This window comes from Silurus aristotelis (assembly GCF_946808225.1).
Source record: "Silurus aristotelis genome assembly, chromosome: 15".
Classification (NCBI taxonomy): Eukaryota; Metazoa; Chordata; class Actinopteri; order Siluriformes; family Siluridae; genus Silurus; species Silurus aristotelis.
This window is the reverse complement of record NC_139588.1, coordinates 17,653,683-17,680,813: the sequence shown is the minus strand read 5'-3', so window position 1 is coordinate 17,680,813 and position 27,131 is coordinate 17,653,683. Positions and strand designations below refer to the sequence as shown.

Here is a 27,131-nt window from a genome sequence, read left to right as displayed (position 1 = left end):
TTCAGGTTCCTGGTCCGGTTTCAAAAAACACAAACGGTCACAAGAGCAGTGGATTAACACCGGCATGGCTGTTCATTCGCTAAACCTAGAGGGACTTTCTTCACCAATGTAGTTCTGAAACCACTCACTCGAATCAAACACATCTCTCGAGTAACAGCTGCTTGAGACGTCCACCTTTCAGATCCAGTCTGTTCAGTGCTGGAGGAACAGTGAACATGTGGCCGTTGGGACATGTTGGGATTTGAGCCGAGGGCATGTAGTGATGTAGCTCAGTGGCTGTTAAACTCCACTAAGCTGTAATACGAGCCTTTTTTTTAGATTCTCTCTCTCTAAGGGGTTTCAGGAATGTGACTTGGTCCTTTGGTTCGATCATCAGATCCAGAGGCAGCAAATCTTCCTCAAGTTCTCGTCTCCGGGGTGCTGATGGTAAAACAGCATTAGTCCCATAAACACAGAAACTGTCACTACTGATTTTGATGAAGCACTAAAACCTAATGACTAAAATAACCCCTATTTTTATTGAAGAACAGACGGGTTACTGTAAATATAGTGTCATTTTTGTACAAACCTTTCTGTGCAGTTTACCTGCATGTCTGAAGATGTTCACCATGTTTCCAGGGTCAGAATTCATTCCTTCCTTCTTCCTACAAGTAAACCGACCTGCCATGTGCTAGCTAAATCATTAATGATTAGCTAGCTTATGGCTTTTAAATATTCGAGATCCTGAGCAAAAATACTCGTACAAGTTTCACCATTTACATTTATAGAGCTACAACTTCTGGGTAGCTTCCATACAGACATATTTTAGTTCAGTTTCTTTAAGCCCTGTGTTTTTTTTCCCCACACCAGATCCATCATCCAGTGGCACATACATGTATCCAAGAATAAATCCCATCCTGATATATAGTTATGACCAGCATTACTGGATTGCTCAGTAGACTGATTTTCTGGGCGTCAGCGAAAGACAAGCGCGCTGTTTTATAAAAAAGGGCATGAAGGGAAAGAACCAAACTTAACGCATCACCGAAGCTGTTTAACGGCTGATGAAATTCCTGTGACATTCCATCTGTTCTGAATGAGGAAAGAAAACAGCTGTTTCCCCGTGTCTTCAGGCGAAAAAAAAAAGGATTGGCAGATTTAACCTTACACAAGTCAAATTGTAATACGTCAGCAGCGCGAGGGCCGCAACACACCAGACTCGAAAAAAACCTCCAGGCACCACTGGGTCTTTACGTGGGTTCATTAATTTGCTCCACTTCCCTGGAATTTCACAAACCGAATGATCGCCTGCAGTCGAACGAAAATGAATGCACGCAGCTGGGTCAAATCCGGCAAGGCTTCTGTGTAAACATGATGGCTGAATAATCAGGACACAGACAGACACATGGACTGGCAATGTCTTGGTTCTGCAGACCCCAAATGTGAACCCTACTGGTCATGTTTATTTCTCCTAATACCAAACAATGAGCAAAGAGCCTGAAAACAACACGATTTTACTATAGATTTACCAGATGCAGAACTTCATACGTAAACCAATCAGGCATAACATCGACATTATAACATTATGAGTGAATGAATTACACTGATGATCTCTTCATCATGGCACCTGTGAGTGGGTGAGATGATATTTAGGCAGCAAGTGAACATTTTGTCCTCAATGTTGGTGTCTTAAAAGCAGGAAAAATTAGCGAGAAGTTCGACAAGAGCTAAATTGTGATGCCTAGACGACTGGGTCAGAGCGTCTCCAAAACTGCAGCTCTTGTGGGATGTTCCTGGTCTGCAGTGGTCAGTATCTATTAAAAGTGGTCCAACAGTGGTGAAAGGGTGACAGGGTCGTGGGCGGCCGAGGCTCATTGATGCATGTGGTGAACGAAGGCCGGTCCGTGTGGTCCGATCCAACAGACGAACTTCTTTAAATTGCTGAAGAAGTTAATGCTGTTAATGTCAGGTGGTTATAATGTTATGCCAGATCGGAATAAGTGAGTATTACCTTTAACACTTTTACCAAACCCTATTGACCCCTTTCTGTCTAAACTCTAGACCCTGCCGTGTGTGAAAATCCCAGGAGACCACATCAGCACAGAATGTTGTTCCGTTGTCTATCGGTGAAATGTCTTTTATACACGATAGACAGGAAAAATGGACCAATCATCTGCTTTGACTCATCTTTTTAGGCTGTACATTGCATTGATTCCTATACCAAACTTACTTTGCACCACAAACTCTGATTCAGAGAATCGGCTGATGCACACAGAGAAAAGTCAAACGCAGAATTGGTGCCCTTTTTGTTGTTTTAGTTTTTTAATCACAATTATAACATTTGCTCACACCTATAAAGGTTGAAAGCATTAATTATTCCTTTTTTTTGGTAATGAAACATTAGATTTCCAGAAATCCAGAGACAAATGGCACGGGCTGGTTTATTAGTGTTTACAAGGATCACACTAATGATACAGTCTGTCAGTCACGATTGCTGTGCTTCTGCTTCCTTACCTCCCCAATCTCCATGCTCGAGTGGCAATACAGGGGGGAATAACACACTACTTAAACCTCAACAAATCTATACATACAGTCATTAAGGTGTATAAAAAAGGTTCCATAGGAAAGGAATTCATGATCTGAAACATAGAACATAAAAAAAAAAAAAAAAAAAAAAAAAACTCTGAATGGATTTACAATGCAGAAACCTCTATTCACTATACAGTTCAGGACAAAACAGTTCATGTGCATGGAGGCATTTTGGATTGAAAAGTTCATGAGAAAACAAAAGTACCGTTTAGAAAAAGAAAAAAGAAAAGTTTCGTTTGTGCCAGTAATTCTAACGCAGTATTTATATGCAGCATGATTCTCCAGAATTGTGCTAGTACTCAGACCTGAGGTCTTCACTTCAACTTTACATCAGCTTTTTAAACAGAGGAAAAAACAAACATGAGATTTACAAAAAAAAAAAAAAAACCTTCTGTGCTGCTTAGGCATGTGCCGAAAATAAGTTACATGATACATCGTCATTTCTCCTTTGAACACCTGACCATCTGAGCAGCAGCCCAAAGCCTTGATAAGCCTTAATTGGTGATCTATTTCTTTTCCCTAAAACTACTGTGACTATTAAACTGGGGGGAAAAACTTTTTGCTTCAAATGTTCTTTTATCAGTAGCCTTTTGATCCAAATCTGCATCATAGTGGATTTGGGTAAAGAGTTATGAAAAGGTTGAACACACCCTGGATGGTGTCCATCATGGCACATCATGCACACAAATACAGATCCTTACGCTTATGCGATCGAAGGGCGCGTTCATATTTTAACTATTCACCTACTGGCAGGGTTCTGGAAGGAAGCTGGTAAACGTGGAGGAACATGCAAAGGCAGTAACCCAAGCTCAGGCTAGAACTTGGGACCATGGAAATGGATCTCTTAGAGGTCACCATGTCAAGCTTACAGTTCAACTACATCTAACGGTTACATGTATAGTTTTAAACTGAATACCAGGATAACACTAAACCGTGATGTGATTAGTCTGGTTTAAGGATATGAGAATTCTTCAAAAACCCAACATTGACCAAATCACCATCCTTAAGTATTTCTGGGAAAAGCTTTTCCAACAGGTTAGTTTCCTTTTATCACTTGTCTTTGGTACCATGCTCATAAACTAACTATATACGCTCATTGAGCACTTCATTAAGAACGCCTGCTCGACTAATCTAATTAGCCAATCATGTGGCAGCAGTGAAATGCACCAAATTAGGGATTTCAATGATTTTGACTGTGGTATGATCGTTGGTGCCATATGGACTGGTTTGAGAATTTCTATAACTGCTGATCTCAAGCACACCAGTCTATAGAGCGCAAATAAAGAGGAAACAAACCCAAATGTGTGATGGTTCTGCAGGTAGAAAAGCCTCTTTGATAACCATGTTGTAGAATTGTATTACAGAAAAGCATCAGCATGATGTGGAACACCTCGTGAGACAGATGGCCGATATCATCACTGGACCACATCATGTTCCAGTTACACCAGCCAGAAACAGAAAGCTGAGGCTGCAGTGGGAACAAGCTCGCCAAAACTAGACAGATCAAGAAAAGAAATGTAGCCTGATCCGATGAATCTTGATTTTTGCTCAAGCACACAGATGGTTGGATCAAAATTTGGCACCAACAGTCTAAATGCATGGAACCCTAACTGCTTCGTTTCAACAGTCCAGCCTGGTGGAGGTGGTGTAGTGGTGCAGGGAATGCTTTTGTAGCACATTTTGGGTCTGCGAATTCTAAATCAATGGGTTTAATGCCAAAGCCTGTTTGAATATTAATATAAATTAACATGTGCAACCTGTTTATGGCCGCATGGTACCTTCTAATGCCGACTTTTAAAACGATGACGTACAATGCTACAAAAGCGAACATGATTTCAGACTGGTTTCATTAACATTTCAATGTTCTTCATTCGCCTTCCTCGCATAGAACAGCTTCAAGATGTGGAGGAAAGCCTGGAAAACCGGAGGGAATTGTCTAATTTAGTCATATCCAGAATCCCAAATTTACCATTGTTTCAAATATCAGTCCCTGAGTGAGTGAGAATCAGTGAGAACTGAGATAAAAAAAAAAATAAAATAAAGAAATCAGTATAGTATTCCTAAGAAAGTGCTCATATATGTCCATACCACATAACCAGCTCATGTATTAATCTCGTCGTTGTCATAAAAACACACTTTCCACCACGACTTCCTGTAGATATAGTGTACAGCTAAACTATTCTGTTACTACCAGGTCAATACTAAAAAAACAATTAACCACTGACTCGTGTTTGTTTATAGCGTAAAAGTGGAAGCTTTAAGAAAAGTCTGGCGATGACGTCAGTGTGGCGCGCAGGTCAGAATTATTATTAATGCGAACGCGGTGGAAATTTTCGCTTCACTGTGGTGCTAATAAATGGATAAAAACTAATCATTTTTAGAATTTTCTTTACAGTATTTGCAAATGCAATTAAAATGGATAATAACAATAGTAATAAAAGGAAACGGCTACCAGAGCAACAACTGCAAACCTGATTCCTATCTCTCCTAAAGAGTTTAAAGTTACTTATAATGAGATGAGAGCGGTAACTTTACACAAAAACCCAATTTGATCAGTAGGCATTGCGAAATCGGACGCAGTCTTCACGCCGTCCTGCTCTTCACCTCTACCTCGTGCTTTCTGAGGTCGGTAATGTTTGGTGGCTTTTATCCCTTGGATACTGAACACGCGTGATCTGCGAAAACTCGTATTACTGTAACGTCCATTTTATTCAGGAATTCAGCGGTACCGAGACTGCAGTCTGCCGCGGATTTACAAAGTCAGTGAGATCGTCGTAATACGGGAGAAGTTTAAGAGATTACTCTGATATGATTACGTGATATCGGCACATACCCAAGAAGACCTAGACATGTACATAATTTTTTTTTTACAGCACCCAGGACGAGAGCACTGAAAGTGATTACGGCCGACCATCTAGTGTTTTCCTTTCTGCACTTCTGTCAGTGTACCTTGAGGATCTGGTGAACAATTTCTTTAGAATGTATTTTTTCGAGAAGACTCGCTCACACACTCACAAATAAAACTTCTATGACCTGCAGAAATGTCGAATTTCTCTTGCGTACGACACACTTTATATAGATATATAGAAAAAAAACTAACAAAAAAAAAACCCACACAAAACAAAAAATGTAAAAGAGTGCAATGAGACAGGAAGCGTTTTGCTCGTGTCTTTTACCATTCTGTCAGTTCCTGAAGCCTCCAGTCTGAAACCCTTTATAGTACCATCGCCTTTCATCCGCCTCTTTCTTTTCCAAGACTGTTACGAGTGGTGCAAATGAGACCAGTAGTGGTTGCTGATGGGTCGAAACACACATATAATCTAAAGTAAAATGCTTTAATGTAGTAGTCCTCCCTTTTTTTTTTTTTTTACTTCATGTCATAAAAATCTCCAGTCTGTAAGAGGAGGTGTGTCTCTATGTCTCCTTTTTTGGTCCCTCTAAATAAACTTGAAGCATTTGGTCTTGTCGTGTGGGAGTCGAGTCTTAAAGAGGACCGAGTCCACGCGGAACTGTGTGTAGAGTAGCGGCATGTAACCGTACACCTTGACGAAGAAGTTGATGCACTTGTGGCGCTCGTGGAAGTGCGAGTCGTCGTGAGAAAGAGCCTGAGGACAACCGGGGCAGCGGAATGTCCAACGGGACGTCACCTGAACCGAGAGATAATTAGGGAAAGTCAGACAATTCATGGCTGTAAATATATGCAGTAAAGTTGTATTTATTAATTCAATTATAGAGACGAAAGTGTAGTAGTTACTTTTAAAATATGAATCGTTAAAATGAGAGGTTTAGAATATGCAATATGAAACCTCTTCTGATTCCATAACAGCCCCAAAACAATTACAAAGAGACTGGATTTGCTCCAGTGCAAATTTACTTGCTCAGATTGTTAAACGACAGTGTAGACAATCGATTTCTCTGTGTTATTGTGATATTTGTAAATTAAAGGGACTGACTGAAAAATTCAAATCACAGTGAAAGTGCAGCGATTTCCTCTGAAAGTCATAAGCTCTAACAACACAAGCAGTACATAAAAATTTCATTACATGCTTTTTAAAAAATTTTTTCAGTGTCATGATTCAAAGAATATTGCGCAAGACCTTTCTTAACGTTAGCAAATACCAGCAGTATCTCAATCAATCCCTTATCATTTAGATAGGAAACAAGAAAGACCTGCTTCCTGCACTGAAACACATTCAGCTCTCCTTGCTTGAGTGCGAGTTACTCATATTATTATGATTACATTAACATTCCCTCTAGTAATAATATTTACACAATTCTTGAATCTGATTTTCCAGAAGGTGATTACATTTCTATCTGGCAACAATACTAATCACAGGTATACTACAATTCACTTGCTAGCATAAGATTGAACAAATAAAAGAAAAGAAATAATCAATGTTAAAATATCGTTAACACATCAGAACTTTTTACAAATGTCAGCACCACCAAGCTGCCACTGTTGGGCCCTTGAGCAAGGCCCTTAACCCCTCAGTTGTATAAATGAGATAATTGTAAGTCGCTCTGGAAAAGGAGCGCCTGCCAAATGCACTAAATCTAAATGCTGCTGTGTGTCCTGTTTACTTTGTATACTGTATAATAGCCGCCTTTTTTTTTTTTTTTGCACTCTCCATTTCATAGTCCACAAATGCATACAACCTTTTTTCATATACACCGTATACAATACTATATTTTACTATCCATGAATATTGTACTCATTGTATATAATCACCTTTGTGTACTGTTTATTTATGCTCTCATTATTCACTTCATATTTTTCATTCATTCATCTGTCATTATTTGTTTATATCTATAATAGTTATATCTATCATATTTACCAACCTGCACATATGAAAATATTTTACACTGCTGCAAATGCACTTCTGTTTAGAATCTAACTGTATTTTGTAAATTTGTGCAAGTTGAATCCAATCTAATCTTTAATAAAGAGAGAAGGGGGGGGGGGGGGTTCTGCCTGAATTCTGGATTTCCCAAATCAATACTCCGTAGACTAGAAAGCAGAAGTAATCATAAAGATGAACGTCGCCGCTGTGAAATGTTCACCTAATTTCCACACACAGGTATTGTCTTGCTGAAAACCTGTTTCGTGCTGACAAACACCACTGACCTTGATGGGGGGTTTGCGTGTGATATGTGACACCAGAAAGTTCATGGCAATGTCTTCACAATTGATGTACTCGTCCACCATGTCTCGGATGGCCTGCGGCATCACGTAGGAATACAGGTAGGCGTAGTACTACACACACACACACACACAGCTTACACTCTTATAATGATAATGATGACAATAACAAATCATTATTATAATAATAATTGTGTTTATATAAACATGCAGTAGATGAATAATGATTATATTACAAAACTTCACAAATACTACTGCACAAAGCCGCCTGCGACTCAATACTATGGTGTCATTACAATTTATATGTTAAAATATATTAGTATTTACACTATACACTAAAATATATTAGTATTTACACTATACACTAAAATATATTAGTATTTACACTATACACTAAAATATATTAGTATTTACACTATACACTAACTGTATTGATAAAAAGCATTCATGCTAGATAATTAATTTAGGCACCCTGTTTTTCTGCATTCTGTATATATTCTGTATATAGAACAGGCTCCGTTTTAGACTGTTGTTATGGTGTTGCTGTCACTATGCCACAAAATGCCTAAGTCATAACAGTAGCATTTATATTTAACGACTTTTATTAAAGTAGTGAATTCTGCAGAATAATATATTACGTCGTGGCTGAATTCAGATTGTACTACATGTATTGTGTTCTTTTCAGTCCTTCAGAATTATGTAGACGTGACAAATGAAAAGGAAAAATTAAAATTGCTGCGGGGGAGTTTATTTATTTCGCTGCTATCAAGTTCACTTGTCCACTTAGAGGGAAGAGTCAATGCGAATCAATACAGAGTTCTTCTGACTGATCGCCTTTATCTTGTTTTGAAACATTTCTATCCTGATGGAGGAGTCTCTTCTGACTAAATGTTATTAGGGAGAATTACATTTTTACGTAAATCATATTCTATTGCCATTACAGTCACTAGATCTCTTAAAAACAAAACCCTGCTGAAGGGAATATTCTCTGGAAGAAAGATCGTCCTTTCAGTACGGTTCCAGACACTTGTAGAATCTGCGAAAAGCTACAATGAAACTGGTTCATCGTGATCTAACACTCTTTCAACAGACTCATTTTCATGATTTCAGACCACATTTTTAACCATCCAGATGCAGAAATAAACTTGGCCAATAATGCTAGTGCTCATGAAAGTCATTTTGGATCATATGCAGTGGTCACGTGGCATATGGTAACTATGGTAATTGAGCTCTCGATCACAGATCAAAATAATAGCATTCATCATTTCCAGATGTTTTTGGAGCTAGTTGTTACCTTGTGGAAGAAAGCGGCACCTGTCAGCACCATGGAGAGTTCACAAGAGTAGTTAGAGTTATAAAGCCAAGACTGGTGGTTGACATCCCAGGCATGAAACCGCCCTGGGAAGCCTACAATCCGATCCCTGGCCTCTCGCCACACCCTGTTAAAAAATGAACCATGAAGGAACAAATGAGTCCCAATGAACCCAAATCAATTCTTATAGTTTTGCGACTAGTAACAATATTGTATAGATTGTATAGGTCCTCTCCGCTTTTTGTCCGAGACCGAATCTAATTGCACTAAAGTCTCCAGTTTGACACAATGCCACAATATAACACTTTCTTATTCGCCAAAATAGTGATAATTATTTAAAAATTTTCCTGCTCTATAAGTCCTAAAAACCCCTTCAACTAAACTTGGGCATGACACAACATCCGCTATGAAAAGTCGTCTAAAAGCAAGTCTCTCAAAATGTGGACCAGAATGTGTAGATCTGTAAATGTATTTAATCAGTTCAAACCCATGATGCTAATTACCCCCACCATTATCAAAACCTGTTACGTCGTTAGTAAGTCACTATACACCGACCAGACAAAACTTTATGGTCACTGATCAGGCATAACATTATGACCACCTGCATAATACAGTGTTGGTCCCCATTTTGCTGCCGAAACAGTTCTGACTCATCGCGCATTAACAGCATTAACTTCTTCAGCAGTTGGTGCGACAGGAGCTCGTCTGTTGGATCAGACCACACAAACCAGCCTTCGCTCCCTATGCACACCAATGAGCCTCGGCCCCCCAAGAGCTGCAGTTTTGGAGATGCTTTGACCCAGGTGACTAGCCTTTACAATTTGGCCCTCGTCAATTCTTACACTCGCCCATTTTTCCTGTTTTTAACACATCACTTTTTTTTTAGGACAAAATGTTCACTTGCTGCCTAATAATATCCCCCCCACTAACAGGTGTTATGATGAAGAGATTATCAGTGTAACTGGTCATAACGTTATAATGTTAATGTGTTATGCCTGGTCGGTGTACTTATCACTTGTTTGACTGGTCATGAGAATTGAATAGGTTGAATTACTAACTAAAAAAAACAAAAGCTCATAATGGAACTGTCTTGTGCCAACCTTTAGGCAAAATATTTTGCTTCCCCAGTTACAAAAATTTGTTACACTGTCGCTTATTTAAAAGGTCAAAAGGTTTCACATTAAAGGATGTGAACGCGAGCTGTGTTTTTCTTTTAAAACACGTCCTTTACTTGCAGAGGAATGATTCACACACTTCACAAGATTTGACACAAACACCCTTCCTTTCCTGGCTGAAACCGTTTCCCCCTTCATGACCTATTTTTTCTTGTAAAGCACAGCTTGCATGGTGGGAAAAATTTTATTATGCTGATGCCAACACTAATAATCTGAAAGACATGTTTTTCAAGTCAAGAACTATGTTCTAGGATACGCCATCGATTCTATAACAATTGTTATATCTGTTTTTTGTTTTTACAGGACTCATATGTGAAGTAATATGCCAATATAAATAATATTTAAAGAAGGAAAGAGTACCTGAACCCAAACATGATTTCGTCGTGTCGGAGATGGGCATCGTCATCAATGGACAAGATGGCCTCGGTCTCCACTACATCCCAGGGCAGAAAGCGATTGTTTAAGCTGTTCTTTTCTGTCCGCACCACCTACAAACATTAAGATAAATCAGAATACTATTGGCAAAATATCATATGTTCAATGGTCTGGCACTGATTAGTAACTTAAATAAAATGAAACAAAAAAGTCTGAAGAAAACAACAACTCTTATATAAATATACTGATCTGATTTTGGCATCTTATTCCAAACTGCACCTTTTTTGTGATCTTAACATACATTGCAAAGGGGGGGGCTAAAGAACATGATTTAAAAAGGAGTGAGAAAGTAAATAAGGAGGTTATGTGACATGTGACTCCGATTTCTACAAATTTATCACCTCAGGAATACAACACGTAGGTCCTACTTTCAGGGTCTTAAAACATGTGCCAACAGTTTAGCATAATCAAGATCAAACAAACTTACCACAATTGGCAGTCCAATGTCTGGCCAGAGAAGGTCATCTGTGGGCGGTTTTGGGGAATTCCATACCACCACCACCTTGTTGAGATAAGGAAGTCCATTTAGCCTCTCCAGAGAATTCATAAGTACCTCCTCTCGCTCGTATGTCAGCATGACCACTGTGAATTGTTCTCTTGGAACATTTCCACCCAGTGCAGCCTGAAACTCTTTTCCAGAACCTCCCGAGCCTCCGCCAATAGGGCGAAAGCCAGTTCCTGAACCTAGAAACTTTGCTTCTGAAGGTAGAACGGGATCTAAGGGTGTATGAGGAAACAAATGGAAAGGCCCAGGAGCACGATTCCAGGTTCGGTAGATATCCGAAACCGTGTAGGTGAAATTCCGCAAAAACCTAGGTGATGCATAAGGAGGTTCTGTCTCTACTGGACCTAGATCCAAGTCCCCATTGTCGGCCATATTGGCGTCTGTACCTGCCATCTTTCCAGCTTTATGGGGAATCTCCTGGGCAGGTTCCTCTTTTATGGGTGCTGCTGGTATTTGAATGCTGGTTCGGATACTGGCCAGAATGGTATTAAAGATACTCTCAGAAGTGGAAAGGTACGTTTCCCAAAGGAATCGACCTTGCCGGCGCATGGCTAATAAATCATTGTCTGATAAGCTCCTTAATAGAAAGTGCAACTCAGTTATACGAGGCTTGGGAACCATGATAGCTGCCTCATTCCAACGTATAAGATGGTGATAAGGTAATTTTGAGTAATCTCCGAGAACCACAGGGATTGCCCCAACCTCCAGTGCCTCAAAAAGACGCATATTGCACCCTGTGGTTGCTACGAGCTGCCCATCACCTGGAGAAATCACCAAAGCAAACGTTGTTGCTTTTAAAACTTCCAAGCGATCTTCACGCTCCCCGCAGAGAGCCCATTCAGTCGGTAGACTCGGCTTCGGTCGATTCTTGCAAGTAAATTCCACAAGTACCTGGTCTAAGTGACTGTCTTGAACCGCTTTAAGGGTCCCAATAATGCGATCATCATAATCAGCTGGTGGATCTCCTTCCATTTCTTCCTCAAAGGACTGTGGGGGTGCTTCCAGTAGGCTGCTCCTTAGAGATTCCACCTTTTCTCCTTGAAAGGTAAAGAGGTACTTCCTCTTTACAGGAACCTGTGGAGGCACCTCTAGAAAGTTTGGCTCAGAGAGAGCATGGACCAGCGGAGACACCACAAGGTCAAAACCCTCTCTGTACTGTCGTTGAAAAAAGGTAGACTGTGCTATAGCTGCCCGGCCTGTACTGACATTGTACAAGAAGTTCTGAGTTAATGACTTCCTGGAGAGATGAACCAGCAGGTGATTATGTCCATCTGAGCGCCAGTATGGTAATGCTTTCAGCTGCTTTTCCAAGTCAGAGGGAGAAGGTGGGGAGTCTTGTATTTCTCCGACAAGCATCACATACAGACAAGCAATATTTGGATTATCTGTGACATAAACGCTGCTTTTAACAGAAGAAGCGAAGGCTTGCTTGACCAATGGGTCGATATTGTCTCCCCAAGGATATGATCCTGTGTCATACACATAGACTGGGAACCCTGACGTTAGTGGACATCTGGCATAATCAAAACATGTATGCAAGCGACAGGCCTGTACCGACCTCGGAGGAGGGAGCCCTGGATCATCTTTGTCTGGTAAAAGTCTAACTGGCAAAGATAGTTTTGGCTGATTCTGAGCCATTAATTCTTTATAAGAGTGTTCCGTCTGACTTATGACATTTTTGAGTTGTAACAAATCCTGTTTGGCACTGTCAATACTACGCTTACAGGCTTCAATCCGCAAGTTCAGACGAGCTATTTCGCCATTAAGCTCCTGACGCTTGGCTTCCAACTGAAGTAGCTCTTCGCTCACCGATTCTCGTATACGGCAAAGGTCTTGCACATGCTTTGCCTCGCACAGTTCGCCACCGGGTCGCGGACCAAAAATTCGCTTGTCCGGACTGCCTGCCTCGTCAATTGTGGTGAGATAGTAATGTGCAATAAGCGGGAAGAATACCAGAATGAAAAAGAGCATGAAACTGAGCCATGTCAGTCGCACCCGCCGGAGCACCCATGGCTGGTTGCCATTCCCTGGAACACCTCCGTTTCGCTGCATCGTCCAAATGTCACTCTCCACCGCGCCAAGCTGATAAATAAAGTTGCTGTGGAGATTCAGCAGCCATAATGCAATCTACGTTGTGTGAGCATGTGTGTATAGACAAAAAAATCTAAAATAAAAAAGGAAATCTCATTTTTACTGGGCTTTAAAGACAAACTTCATTGTCAAAAGTGTGTCGTCCAAATAATCCACATTTTGTACCCACACTCCAAAGCTATCCAAAGATATACGTGAGACCTTGGACAGTGGCAAGAATAGAGTGTCCCTTGTTGAATTGTCCGATGGGGACATGGCTGGTATTAATATTTCTTTATCATTTTGCTTGGCAGAGCCATCCTTCCACTCAGCATAATCTGGAAAAGGTGGCTATAATATGCATTCCAGCCACTCATGGTCTATGGGCCATCTAGCATGCCTTTAATGTCCATTCTGGAACAGAGAAAACAATATAAAAGCTGTTAGGCAGGTCATTAACAGTGACTGTTACTACAATATACTTCTGGTGCATATTCACTAACTTATACATTCTTATACATACTGCTTCCTTCAAAATAGGTCCAGGAAATTAAACTGATTTGTATCAAGTGGCCATTAATAAAATACTTTAGATCTCAGAATATTTGGGATGAGTGAGGGAATTTCACCGTATCAAAGTGTCTTGTGACACTGGGACATGCTTGGCAGTATGGGACAGCCATATGGACTCATGAGATCAGTGTTCATGCCATGCAGGGTGTCCAGAGCCCAGACAAAAATGGGAATCCGGTTACAGTTTATATAATTTGATCATTCATACGGCTAAGCATGAAAAATAGTCATAAAATGAACAGCCCCATTTATTAGCTATGCTTATAATATCTAATTATACAATACAATATCTTAATACAGTGGTGGACAGTAAGGAAGTAAATGTAATTCTTTACTGTACTTGAGTAAAATACAGATACGTACAAGAGCTACTTACTTTTCCATGTGGGAAAACTTTAACTGTTACTTCCCTAAATTACTAAATCAAATATCGTACTTTTTACTCAACTACGTTTTGCGAAATCAGTCATTCCTTTTTATTTATGAGCGGATAAAAACTTAACCGGTCAAAGACGCAGCAAGTCACCAAGATTACTGCTTGATGGTATCTACTTAGCACCAACATACAGTTCACCATCAGTTCAACAGCAAGCAGAACATTTTGAGAGGAATAAATGATGGAAGAAACTCCTGAGTATAACCTGTCACAACACCTGTGGCCTTTTGCACATTGTTTTTGTTATTTTTAATTTTTTGTTAGCACTTTAATTAATATCAGTGTTTGACTCAATAATTTCCTTATTTTAATAAATTGTTGTGCTAACAGTCTTTTTACATAAACTGATTTGGTTAAAGTCTTATAACAACAATGACAACAGGAACATTATAGCCACAATAATTCATAGTACTTTGGACAATTAAATGCATTTAAAGGCAAAAACTTTTACTCAAGTGAAAGTTTAAAGGGAGCACTTTTACTGGAGTCATATTTTACCTACTGTACCTCTACTTTTACTCAAGTATATAGTTTGTGTACTTTATCCACCAATGTCTAAATATCTAGGTCTTCTATTCTTGTCTAGATTAGTTGACAAATTAAGAAAATGAAAAGTCAACAAGATAATGCTTAACATGTATGAAAATAAATTGTCTATTTTTCATATTCAATCATTAATCAATACAGTAAACAAACAAAGCTGTCTTATAGTCTGCAATATATCAGATCATGTTTTTCCCTTTCTAGTTTAACATTGGAGACTCCAATGGAAGAAATACATACATTCAGCTTATCACTATCCAGAAGAATATTGGAATGTGGCAAATAAATTATTACAAACACATTATTAGGTCTTTAGAAATAAATGCGAGAATATTAAGAAATACTGTCGATTCCAAAAGTAACATCATTTAGCAAATGCTACAGCCTGAAGAAAATCCTTTGACCAAGCACAAAATGGTGGTGGAATACAGTGATGTGTGAGCAAACACCATGCATGCAACATCAAATCCTACTGCATTATTAAATCAAAACATACAATTACAACACGTACTTCAGGTGCATGGTAAATGTGGCAGAAATAATGCACCGTGTTGAAGGAACAGATGTGCTCAAAACAGGATCATCTGTCAATAAGCACTGTTTCAACAAGCACTAGGTTGGAGGTAGGATCTTTAAAGTTACTCAAAATTATAATACTATGGGTTATGCAGCTGCATAGAATGAATAAAATAATGAAAGGCAAACCAATACGCCCATTTTAGAGCTCATCTGACTTGGCTGGTGCCATGACCTTTGGTAGCATAGCTCACCTGCTTAATGCCATGGCCTTCATTAGCTCAGCTTTCTCAAGTGTGCCATGGCCTTTGTTAACACAGCCAGGTCAGGAAGTGACAAACTTTTCTAGATCAGGTTCTTTAGTTTTTTCATGTAAAGTTAGTATAGTAAAAAAAAAAAAGATTACCATACAAATAAAACGGTTTTCAAGTGAAAATAAGTTTGCAGAATGGTAAATAGCAAACACAATGATAAAGTTGGATAACAATTCAGCCGCAAATGCATGCAAAGAATTACTACCTTATAAAAATGTGCAAAAAAATAAAAAATAAAATAAATTTTTTAAGTAATAAAAATAATTTACAGGCGCAAGCTGTTAGCTGGTAGAGGTCAAAGGCCGAGCGAAACGCCATCTGGTCTAGCTAGTCTTGGGAGTCTGCCATGTTCTGTTCTATCCGATAGCACAGAGATGGAGATAAAAATGGAAACATAACCTTTTCCATCGCTATGGAGAAAAACGAAGACCAGACTCTATTAATTTTTTATCACTTAATGCATTGGAAATGTGTATTCTACCAAGGAAAGGAGTGTGAAAGAGCAGAGACGAGGGGCTGTAAAAACACAAGTGAGTGTGCCTTCTCTCTCTGGTGCCCATGTGGAAACTAAATGGGAAGCAACTGAGCCAATGTTTAACCAGCTGTGTTAAACAGGAGCATTTGCTCTGTCAAGCTCTTGCTGAGGAAGTGGCAGCTACACATAACCACACCAGGCTAGTGGATAATGAATGCACATTCTAATGCAGCATTGCCAAATAACGTGACATTACATTAGAACTGGTGCAGATAATCAGCTAACTCTTACATGACAGTTACTACGGAAATAATGACTATTACAGGCGCAAATATCAATGCTAACTGGCTAGAACTCAACTTTCAGCTAATAAAATGTCAATCGCATGTTGCATCAGACATGCTCTAAAAATAATAACCAAAACCACAATAAACTGAATAAACAGTCATTTCACATTTTTTTCTTTTTTAGTAACCTAGCTAGTTCAAAGGATGGATGGGGCAAACTGTAGTCTGAAGTAAAGCGAGAAGACACACATACACACCGTATTGCATTTTTAAATAGCTCCATATTTATGAACCTCCCACTGGCAAGAACATGTGAGACGATGGCAGCTGGAGTCAACAAGAGCTTAGAGAAGGCAGCAGCTGGAGACAGCAGCCAAAAAGTATAATTCGCTATTCATCACTTTCATTCTTGTCCCCTACACATGTATCTATCTTATGCATCGGTCTATAAACTTGCAACTCTGGCCTTTGCTATACTGATATGAAGAAGAAAATGTAAATACTTGGACCGATACCAAGTCTAAATAAGTCGAAATTCCACCATGGGTCACACCCAGGCACAGCAATCTTGGATACAAAAAAAAAAAAAACTTGGATTCAACCACAAGAAAATAAAAGAATTATCTGGCCACAAAACGAAGCAATTCGTGCTTATTGCCAAAACAAGCTCCAATCTTTTTTTGCTGCAGGCGACAAGTCAGGTTCCAGAGAATCCCCTATACATCTGCGCTCACTTGGAAAAACAATAAGGAGGTTCCACACCAAGCTTCTATGGGATTGAGGTGCATGGCAACACCTAATACCCCTTATATCAGAAAGGCAATAATATGCCCAAACAGATTCTCTCCCTGGTGCTGTAGTGAGCTTTAATATAATGAGAAACTGGTGCATTGGACTGGATGTCTCAGAAGTAGAAGGCAAAGAAATATGTGGAAATATAGCTGAAATATAAATGAAAATTAACGCTGAAAAAAAGGAAGGTGTTTAAAAACTAGTTCAACTGTGAAATCTTGTATTTGACAAAAAAACTAACTAATTCCTTCTGTTAATTAAGTAAGTAAATGGATTAGATACCCTTCTTTTAAAACACATGGTATAACCAGGGTTTCAGTAGGTTTTACGAAGTAAAATTTAAGACCTTTTAAGACCATTAAGAATGAATTTCAACACCTATATCATGACCTCAAAACCACATTCAAATGCGTTGCTGGCAACTGACCCTACCCGAGCCCTAAATTCTTTTTACAAGCCAATCCTCTTCAAACTTGCACTTCCCGATAGCTGATCAATAAAATCTCATTTACATCTATGCATTGTCTGTTGCATGTTGGTCTCAATTGTAGTTGTTATACGCCAAATTATATTTGGACTAGCGATGGAAAAAAAACATCAACCACGGAAATGAGCAAACAAAAACATTCTAAAATGCTGCGGAAGCGTTTCGGTGAGCATTAGAGGTAGCGTTACGTGGACATAGGAAAATTAAGACCTGCTTACAATTATATAAGAGGACACAGAACCTAGAACAGTGAATTGTAGATTTTTAAGACCCTGCAGAAACCCTGATTACTTTTCAAAACCATACCCTTGTTCAAGAGAGAAGAAACTTCTTGGGACAGTGCAATAACTTCCATCATTTGTCTGATAGAGAAAATGACCACAACAAGTACAATGGGCTTTGCTGTGAAGTCACGTAGCCAGTCCCTAACCTTCAGGAATGTCTTAGTGGGCCGTTTTAGTGGTTGGTTTAGAGGCGCTCTCAGCCCTTGCCACTAAGACACCCATTTTATCACCCTTTAGGAGCAGGGCTGAAAAGTGACAACGTGCAAAGCAGATTCCACAACAGTCAATTTGCACACACCTCGATGCTTCGTTCAGTCCGTTTAACTAAATACGAAGCACTGTGTTTCCTGTTAAGAAGACGTGTTTTATTAGCAGGTGTTAAAAACCCATGACTGAAAGAAGGAGGAAGAATGACCTGGAGGGGATTCTTGTTCATCACAGATTAAAACTGAGCTTTAAATACACATTCATACCAATGAGTTGCTAATGGGCAATTTGCAAAGGGGCCAGTTAGAGTAGCCAATGTACCTACAGGCATGGTCATCATTTAGCTCAAAATGGGCAAAATTCCGCTCAGTTACACCAGGGTTCCTTCAGGTTTCACCAAGTCAAACTTCACAAAAGTTAAAACTTTTTATAGTCTTTTTAGGACCATTAAAAATGAAATTCAAGACCTTTTCCACTCTTCTTTCCTTACTTAAGACATCAAAAGTACACGCAGAAAGACGTTGTTAGCAACTGGCCTTAACCGAGCTCTAATTTTATTTTTTTCGAGCCAAGTATCGCTAAACTTGCACTTCACCATAGTTGAAAAATAAAATCCATTTGACTTCTATGGTACAATCCAAGAGAGATTCATGCCAATAACAGAAAGCTGATTGGGTGTTGCATTTGGTCTCATTTGTAATTGTAATACAGTGAATTATTTTAGAGCAATATCAACGAAACAACAAAAAGAAAAGCATTCAAAAGTTCCGCGAGAGCATTTCAATGAGCATTAGAAGTAGGATTACATAGAAATTGGAAAATGTAATTAAAGTTGCAGTTCTCTTAAATTGTAAACAAAACACTGAATTTAAGACTTTTAAAGCCTAAAATTTAAAATTTATATATATATATATATATATATATATATATATATATATATATATATATATATATATATATATATATACACACACACACACATAAAGACAGAGTTTTCTTTATTTTCATGACTATGAAAATTGTAGATTCACACTGAAGGCATCAAAACTATGAATTAACACATGTGGAATTATATATGGAATTATATACATAACAAAAAAGTGTGAAACAACTGAAAAATGTCATATTGTAGGTTCTTCAAAGTAGCCACCTTTTGCTTTGATTACTGCTTTGCACACTCTTGGCATTCTCTTGATGAGCTTCAAGAGGTAGTCACCTGAAATGGTCTTCCAACAGTCTTGAAGGAGTTCCCCGAGAGATGCTTGGCACTTGTTGGCCCTTTTGCCTTCACTCTGCGGTCCAGCTCACCCCTAAACCATCTCGATTGGGTTCAGGTCCGGTGACTGTGGAGGCCAGGTCATCTGTCGCAGCACCCCATCACTCTCCTTCTTGGTCAAATAGCCCTTGATGCCTTCAGTGTGACTCTACAATTTTCCTAGTCATGAAAATAAAGAAAACTCTTTGAATGAGAAGGTGTGTCCAAACTTTTGGTCTGTACTGTATATATAAAAAACACAAATTTAACATCATTATCTTCATTTTTTATCTTTTTTATAAAAATGCTTAAACAGAAATGCACGTTAATAAAATTTTTGCCGATAAAATGAATTTGTGCTAACGTATTTATAGGGTCAGAGAAAAGCCAGACGATCTGCATTTCCCAGGGGGCATTATAAATAAAACTGATTTATTAAAACAGATTTGGCTGACAGTAAGGAGGATTCCTCCTGATCACAGGAAATTCCTTGGTGTCTTTTCAGATCTCCGGCAGTCAAACAAGCCATAACATATAGAGAATCATTTTTAGTAGATGAGCTGTGCAAACACATCAAAGTCTTAGATTCAATTAAACAAAAGTTAAAAGAATATTATAAACGCAAGTCAAGGCTGAAGTCTGGCAAAGCGCATCTTAGCAAGAGCTGCACATTTCTGGAAAAAGTTACCAAACTAAGCCAAAATACTAACTGAAAATTTCGAGCACATTGCGCAAAAAAAAATAGCAAATGTTTTAGCAAAAAATTTATTCATCAATAATAAACTAATATCGGGGGAGACTAAAATGACAAAGGCAGATGGAACATGAGTGTTTAAGTACAAGTTTAAATTACATATTTTGCCTGTAATTGAACTACGGTCTACTAAAATGTAATTCCAATTTATTTCTCCTCATATTGCAATATAATGTATACATCGTCTGGACAGTGGAAAATATTGTGATATGAATTTTAGCGCATATCGCCCACCCTTAAAGTGAGATGTAGAGCAAATGACAATGAGGGGGCAGGGGGGACACATTGGAAGCCAAATGGGGGTTTAAAATAAACAACACATGGGAGAGACAAATCAGAAGGACGGCTTGGATGAAAACAGATTGGATTGAAACATGGGGTATCACTTTCATTAGAATGAAACACGTAATTACAACAATGATGGAGGCAAAGATCGGTTGATTGTGGGAAAGATAAGACAACAGGGGTTCAGATGGGACTATTCGACACCGATATGGCAAGGCAGCAGAGGAAAACATCTTTTCTGACCACGGTTTTTATCTTGTTTTATTTTGAAAGGGTTATAAATCATGGATAATCATATTAAAAAACAGATGAATAAATCGATAATTAACTACGGTTCAAATATTTTGTCGCTCACCTGTGCTAAATCCAAAAGCAACTGTTATAAATAGCACACGTTCATCCCCTTAGACTTCAGTGACAACACTGTACATGTAGCAGCACTCCCTGAACAGTGAACTTTCTGTCCTTAATCACATTTGGTGGTGTCTAATTATGGATCTTACTGAGCAATGCGGAATTCTCACACACACGCACGCACGCACGCACGCGCGCAGAACACTGAAATGACCCAAATCCAGCATGTACTACCTTTATAAAGCTGCAAATCCAGGCTCTTTACAAATACATGAATCGTGACAGAGGACCATGATTAGTTTTCCCAGGTGGAAAAGAGGGAATGTTAATGCTGATGTGGAGGTGCAGCACATACATACATGTCCATCTACACATAAACATCTGTCCGTCCGATCGTCCGTCCGTCCGTCCGTCCGTCCGTCCGTCCGTCCGTCCGTCCGTCCATCCATCCATCCATCCATCTCAGATCTCAGCAGTTGTGAGCGAGTGGAGGGCGGAGTCGGACGAAACGAGCGGTAAGAAACACCTGCAGTTCATGAGACTAATCAGTGCGCTCTGTTTCAGTCTGGCAACTCCAATAAGGAGTCACGAGACACACCAGCCCCTAGGGAGAGAGACACCAGCCCCCGGGGAGAGAGACACCAGCCCTGGCGACTGAACGTGAACCGGAGTGTGGATGAAGCCCCGGCGTGAGTACTGAGAAGGAACGTGCCGGGGTAAAAACTAAAGTAAAATTTTTATTTATTTTATATATATATATATATATATATATATATATATATATATATATATATATATATATATATATATATATATATATATATATATATATATATATATACACACACATATATACATATACACACACACACACACACACACACACACACACACACACACACACACACACACACACACACACACACACACACACACACACACACACACACACACACACACACCTTTCTTCCAGTGCGGAACCCGTGACTTTGCTACACACAACATGGAGTGCAGGCAGGCAGTGAAGGCCTAAAGAGGCAGCGACATTTTCATTTTTAATGCAGCCCTCAATACAAATACCTTTTTATTTAGGTCACAAAGCTACACAATATGGCCAAAAGTCATGGAACTCCCCACTTTTTTCCAACCACATGTAGTTCTTCCCCGAACTGTTACCACAAAGTAGAAGGCACACAATTGTGTAGGATGTCTTGGGATGAAGCAACATTAGATTTCACAATCAGAAATCAGTTAATTGGGCAAGTGTGTTGACACACGAGGAATTTGGTTCCAGCTGTTGGTGACTCTTACAAGTACACACATAAATAACACTATACATTATAGACTATAGAGAATAAATACAGACTACTAATGTCGTAATCGGCACGCCAAATTGTATCTGGTGTATAATCCTGCATTCTGATTTTTTCCAATTCATTCATTCAGTCAATCAGTCTCAAATTAATGTACAGCTGCATAACTGACAGTTACTACTAGAGAGAAAAAAAATTTCTCCAGCTGAAAAATGTATAACATGAAAATTTAACAGTCAAGTCAGTATGAAAGTCCTAAGAGGCCATGCATTACAATATCTTTTTTCCAGTCTTGTTTTCTCAAGATCACGAATGAAATTTCCTGCGATCGCTGCCGCCAACGGTTACTGTTATTATCCACGATGCTGCGATTATGCTGCCTCTAGAACATGCTCTTATGCCAGAAACAGAAAGATTATTACTGATCACGAGGTTCATTCTAGATGCAGCATCATGGATAATACGTGGACATGCCCACATCCATGATGATACCTCAAAAACATGCTGTCGTGCCAAATACACAGAAAAAGTGATCACAAGGAAATAAAGTCGTGATAATGAGAAAACTAGGAAAAAAAATTTATTTTAATGTATGGCCTCTTAGGACTTTATGTTTGATTATTTTTTATAAAGATGAATTATTTGATGTGTTAAAAATGTTATTTACTTGCTTTAAACACACACCTCCTGCGTTCGACCGAAGCGTAACTGGTCGTGTCCCAAAAAGAAAAATATACAACGCTTGCAGAAGATGAAATACCGACATAAACAGAGGGGGCAGTGTGAAGTAACACCATGGTGCTTTCCATAAGAGACAGATGGTGCTTCTTGTCGTCACTTATTTATTTTTATTTAGTTTTTTTTTACAAACACGACAAGAGAATGACTACTTGGTGCTGCATGAAGATTGGTGTAATAGTCTGATATACCACCTACATTGAATCTGCTGTAACAGTTTGTGCCATGTTCTCATAAAGCACATCGTCACAGCGTTCTCGACGCCTTTACCATTGAATTTCTCTGCGAAATTTAAGAAAGCAGTCAATAGAGGTGTTCCCCTGGTGGTCTATTGGTTAGGATGTGGCGCTCTCACCGCTGCGGCCCGGGTTCGATCCCCGGTCAGGGAACCAACCCCAGCCATTAGGGTTGCACAAGCCTTAGTTCCGGTCCCAAGCCCGGATAAATGGGGAGGGTTGTGTTAGGAAGGGCATACAGCGTAAAAACATGTGCCAAATCAAACATGCGGATCATGAATATGGATGAACCGCAGTGGCGACCCGTAATGGGAGAAGCCGAAAGAAAGTATAGTCAATAGAGGTGTTGCTGGAGAGGGATTTCTCACCTCTAGTGGACAAAGGTTTTGCATCCTCCGGTTGTAAACGTGGACAGTTCAATATGACCGCATGGCCTCCACGAGTACAAAGTAAATAGTACAGAAATCTGAAATAATGAAAAATCATGCAGACTTAATATCTAATCAAGTACCGGCTTTTGCTTTAGAGCCTGCACACGTGATGATCGCAAGTTTCCCAAGAAGCAAAAGAGTGTAAAAAAAAGCAGGAAGGGGTGAGGGGGGTCAGGGCAGATGGAGAGAAAGAAAGAAGCTGTAGCAGTTGAGTCCTTTTTTTTTGTTTTTTTGGATTTCTTTTTTTTTTTTTTTTTAGATGAAAAGGAGAATTTCTATTGCTCAATAGCCTAATTCAAACTGGAGTTCTGGCCAAGAGGCAACACACAACCACACACACACACACAACCACACACACACACACACACACACACACACACACACACACACACACACACACACACACACGGCATCGTTGCTTAGCGCCTGCCAAGACTCTATGGACGGTGGTTTTTTTTCTCGTACACACTTATCCGTGCGAACAGCTGCCTTCAGGAGACATTTCTCATCATCGTTTTGACTTGCAAAACGTTTGGCTTCTTACGGAGATAAAATGCTGCACTTTCTTACTTGCCAAACAACAGAAATATAATCCAACCTACTCAGATTTATGGAAATCCAAATTTAAAAAAATAAAATTAAAAAAAATAAAAAAACATTATCAATAAAAAAAATATGGAAAACAATAAACCCTGGTTTACACCTGACATGCTCAGGAGTGAGATGGCACCAAACGAGTTCTACCACAGCACACAGGGACACAACAACGGTCCTGCGATTCGCTCGATTCTACGCTTGTTTACTCAGACCAAAAAAAGCGCCATCGTCTGACACCATGCTGTATTTTGTGAGTCGAGACTTGTGTATGCTGTCACGCTAATTAACAGATGACGTGCCGTGACTGCGATTGTTACGGTATGGCAGTCGAAGCAAATCAGACTGCAAAGCACAAGAAGAGTTCTAGAGGAACTACAGCATCCTTCCACAATACAACTAACCTGATGAATCATCTTAGATATAAAACTCATCATGAGACGTCTAAAAGCCAGGCGAGAATAAAAGGTCTCCAGATAAAACAAACAGCTCAGTCTGGAGTGTTTAAATCCACTGATACCACAAGGACAGCGCTGTGATATTTATTACTGCATGAAATGTAACGTGTTAACGGTTTATATTTATAGTTAATGATATGTCGGTTATACTATAGCCAACATGAATGTTCTACCACCAACCCTCAGAAACAGACAAGCAAACAAAAACAGTAACTGTTGCAAAATTACGGCAAAAACAAAACAAACAAACAAAAACAAAAACATTAACTAGAGCATTTTGCTTTACTTTCTTAAACAACACATTTTTTAAACATGAACCTGGTATTATTCTCTGTGTATGAGCTGCACTCAGAAACAATAACGCATTATTATAAAGTGCATATAAACCTATCACTCGGGCGACAACTAGATCTACAGGTAGACCCTGACTCATGATGGAGATGCGCCCCGATGAGCAATTTACACTACTGTAATGTATAACCTAAAATATATATACACACTACAGTTCCCAAAAGTATTGGGTCACCTGAACTTCCCTGCTACATCTTTGCCGCAACGCCGTGTATTAAATATCACACGTAGCTGTTGGTAACTCAACTGCCGATTTAATGTCATTTTAGTAAAAGGCCCCAGTTCGTACCCTGGTCATGACAATGTGTATCCTGTATTACTCCGTGTGTGTCTCAAATCAGCAGGTCTGACTGTACAAGGCAAAGGAAATTGAAAGCTGGAGATCACACCAGACTGTCGTTAAATATTTTCCTATAACTTAATATCCTACGTGTTTATTCCTTACTTTCCACATCATCCACCGCTTTCTAAAGGGAACTGCTTTTCGCCTCGGAAGTGTTCTGCTCAAAAGATTGTCGTCGGGATGACAATCAGAATCAATGATCAGAATTCGAATACTTTATCGATCCCATAGGGAAATTGTTTGGTTGCAGTTGCTCACAGTAAAAGATTAAAGTAAAAATGTAAATAAATAAACATATTAGGTGAAATGAAATGTGTGATAAAAAGCCAGACTACAATAACAGTTACTGCACATGTAACTAATTATTATTATTATTATTATTATTATTATTATTATTATTATTTCACGTCATTGCCAAGATATGAACAATATATGTGTTGCATCAAAAAATTAAATGTATATATTTATTATCGATATTAAATATCATCTATATCGTGGACCAGCTGTTTAACTCTCAGAGGGAGGAGTTTAGTTTAGTTCGAAATCTCCTGTCCAGTTTCGGTGAACCAGTGCTTTCCTAAGCCTTAAACACGTCTTCATACACCTGTGGAACCTGATGTGCCTCTCTGCTCTTTAAGTCCATCTACCTCAATGAAAATGCTTTTCTGCTCACCATGGTTATCAGGAGTAATTGTCTGTAGTAGCGTAGACGTCCTGTTAGCTTCAATCCTTCAGCACATTCACACCCTCTACTTTCATTGTACCATCTCAGGAGATCGACAGTTTCTGAACTACAAAAACAATCCTGACTGACCACCGACCACCAAGTAATGGTTCATGAACAGCACAAAGATCACACATTCTCCTGCATTCTGATGTGAACAACAACATGAGTTTCCAATGTGTGTATAAAGCGCTATAGAGTATTCTCAACATTAGGAGCGTTCTTAGTCTTTTTGAACTTTCTTTTAATGAGTGACCAAACTACTATATTTCACTGAGACATGATAAGATTTCTAAACACAGGTCTCAAAACCAGCATTTATGACTAATGATGGAGAATCACTCAGCACTGTCCTCACTAAATATAGTTTGTAGGAGATCGTCATGTCCAGCACAATGGGTAAATAATGACCTGGTGTTATTAGGAGTGTTGGAGCCGTGCTGGATTCTGGACATATAGGGCATGTGAGGACAACACAGGACAGGACAGAGTAGGTAACAACTTGATCAATTTTGGGAGGTGAGGACAGGACAAGACAGAGCAGGTGAGGAAGGGATAGATTAGGGGAGGTCAAGGCAACACAGGACAAAGCATGTGAGGAGATGACTGATTGCAGAGATGAGGACAGAGCAGGACAAAGGTGGTAAGGGCAGGACAGGACAGATCAGGGAAGGTGAGGGCAGGACAGAATAGGACAGGGAAGAGCAGGGGAAGTGTGGCAGGACAGGACAGAGCAGAGGGGAAGTGATGGCAAGAAAGGACAAAACAGAGTATGGGAGGTGAGGTAAAGATGAGACAGGACAGAAAGACAATAAATAAGAGATGGTACATTACTAGTATAGACTTCATTGCACATGCACATAAAGTCCCGGTTACAATCCCCAGGTGCAGCCACCTTACAGTCCCCGGTAACAGTCCCCCTACTCCCAGTTACACTCCCACAGTCCAGGGTTAAAGTCCCCAGTCCCCAATTACAGTCCCCCTACTCCCGGTTACACTCCCACAGTCCCCGGTTAAAATCCCCAGTCCTCAATTACAGTCCCCCCTACTCCCGGTTACACTCCCACAGTCCCCGGTTAAAATCCCCCAGGCCCCGGTTACAGCTCCGTGTTACAGTCCACCAGTCCCTGGTTACAGTTCCAGGGTACAGTCCCCCTGTCCCCAGTTACAGCTCCA

At 39.5% G+C, this 27,131-nt stretch overlaps 1 protein-coding gene across 1 annotated transcript in view; it reads right to left on the bottom strand.

The window, feature by feature from the left end:
- Nucleotides 1-2,394: 2,394 nt before the first annotated feature.
- extl3 (exostosin-like glycosyltransferase 3) overlaps nt 2,395-27,131 on the bottom strand; it is a 26,548-nt gene continuing 1,811 nt past the window's right edge. Inside the window, exons 2-6 of the mRNA XM_083562246.1 lie at nt 11,058-13,619; nt 10,556-10,683; nt 9,003-9,147; nt 7,694-7,822; nt 2,395-6,215 (exon numbers count right to left, since the gene is read on the bottom strand). Of these exons, the coding sequence (XP_083418372.1) occupies nt 6,006-6,215; nt 7,694-7,822; nt 9,003-9,147; nt 10,556-10,683; nt 11,058-13,187 (2,742 nt within the window). The 5' untranslated portion in view covers nt 13,188-13,619 and the 3' untranslated portion in view covers nt 2,395-6,005. The remainder of the gene's footprint in view (nt 6,216-7,693; nt 7,823-9,002; nt 9,148-10,555; nt 10,684-11,057; nt 13,620-27,131) is intronic.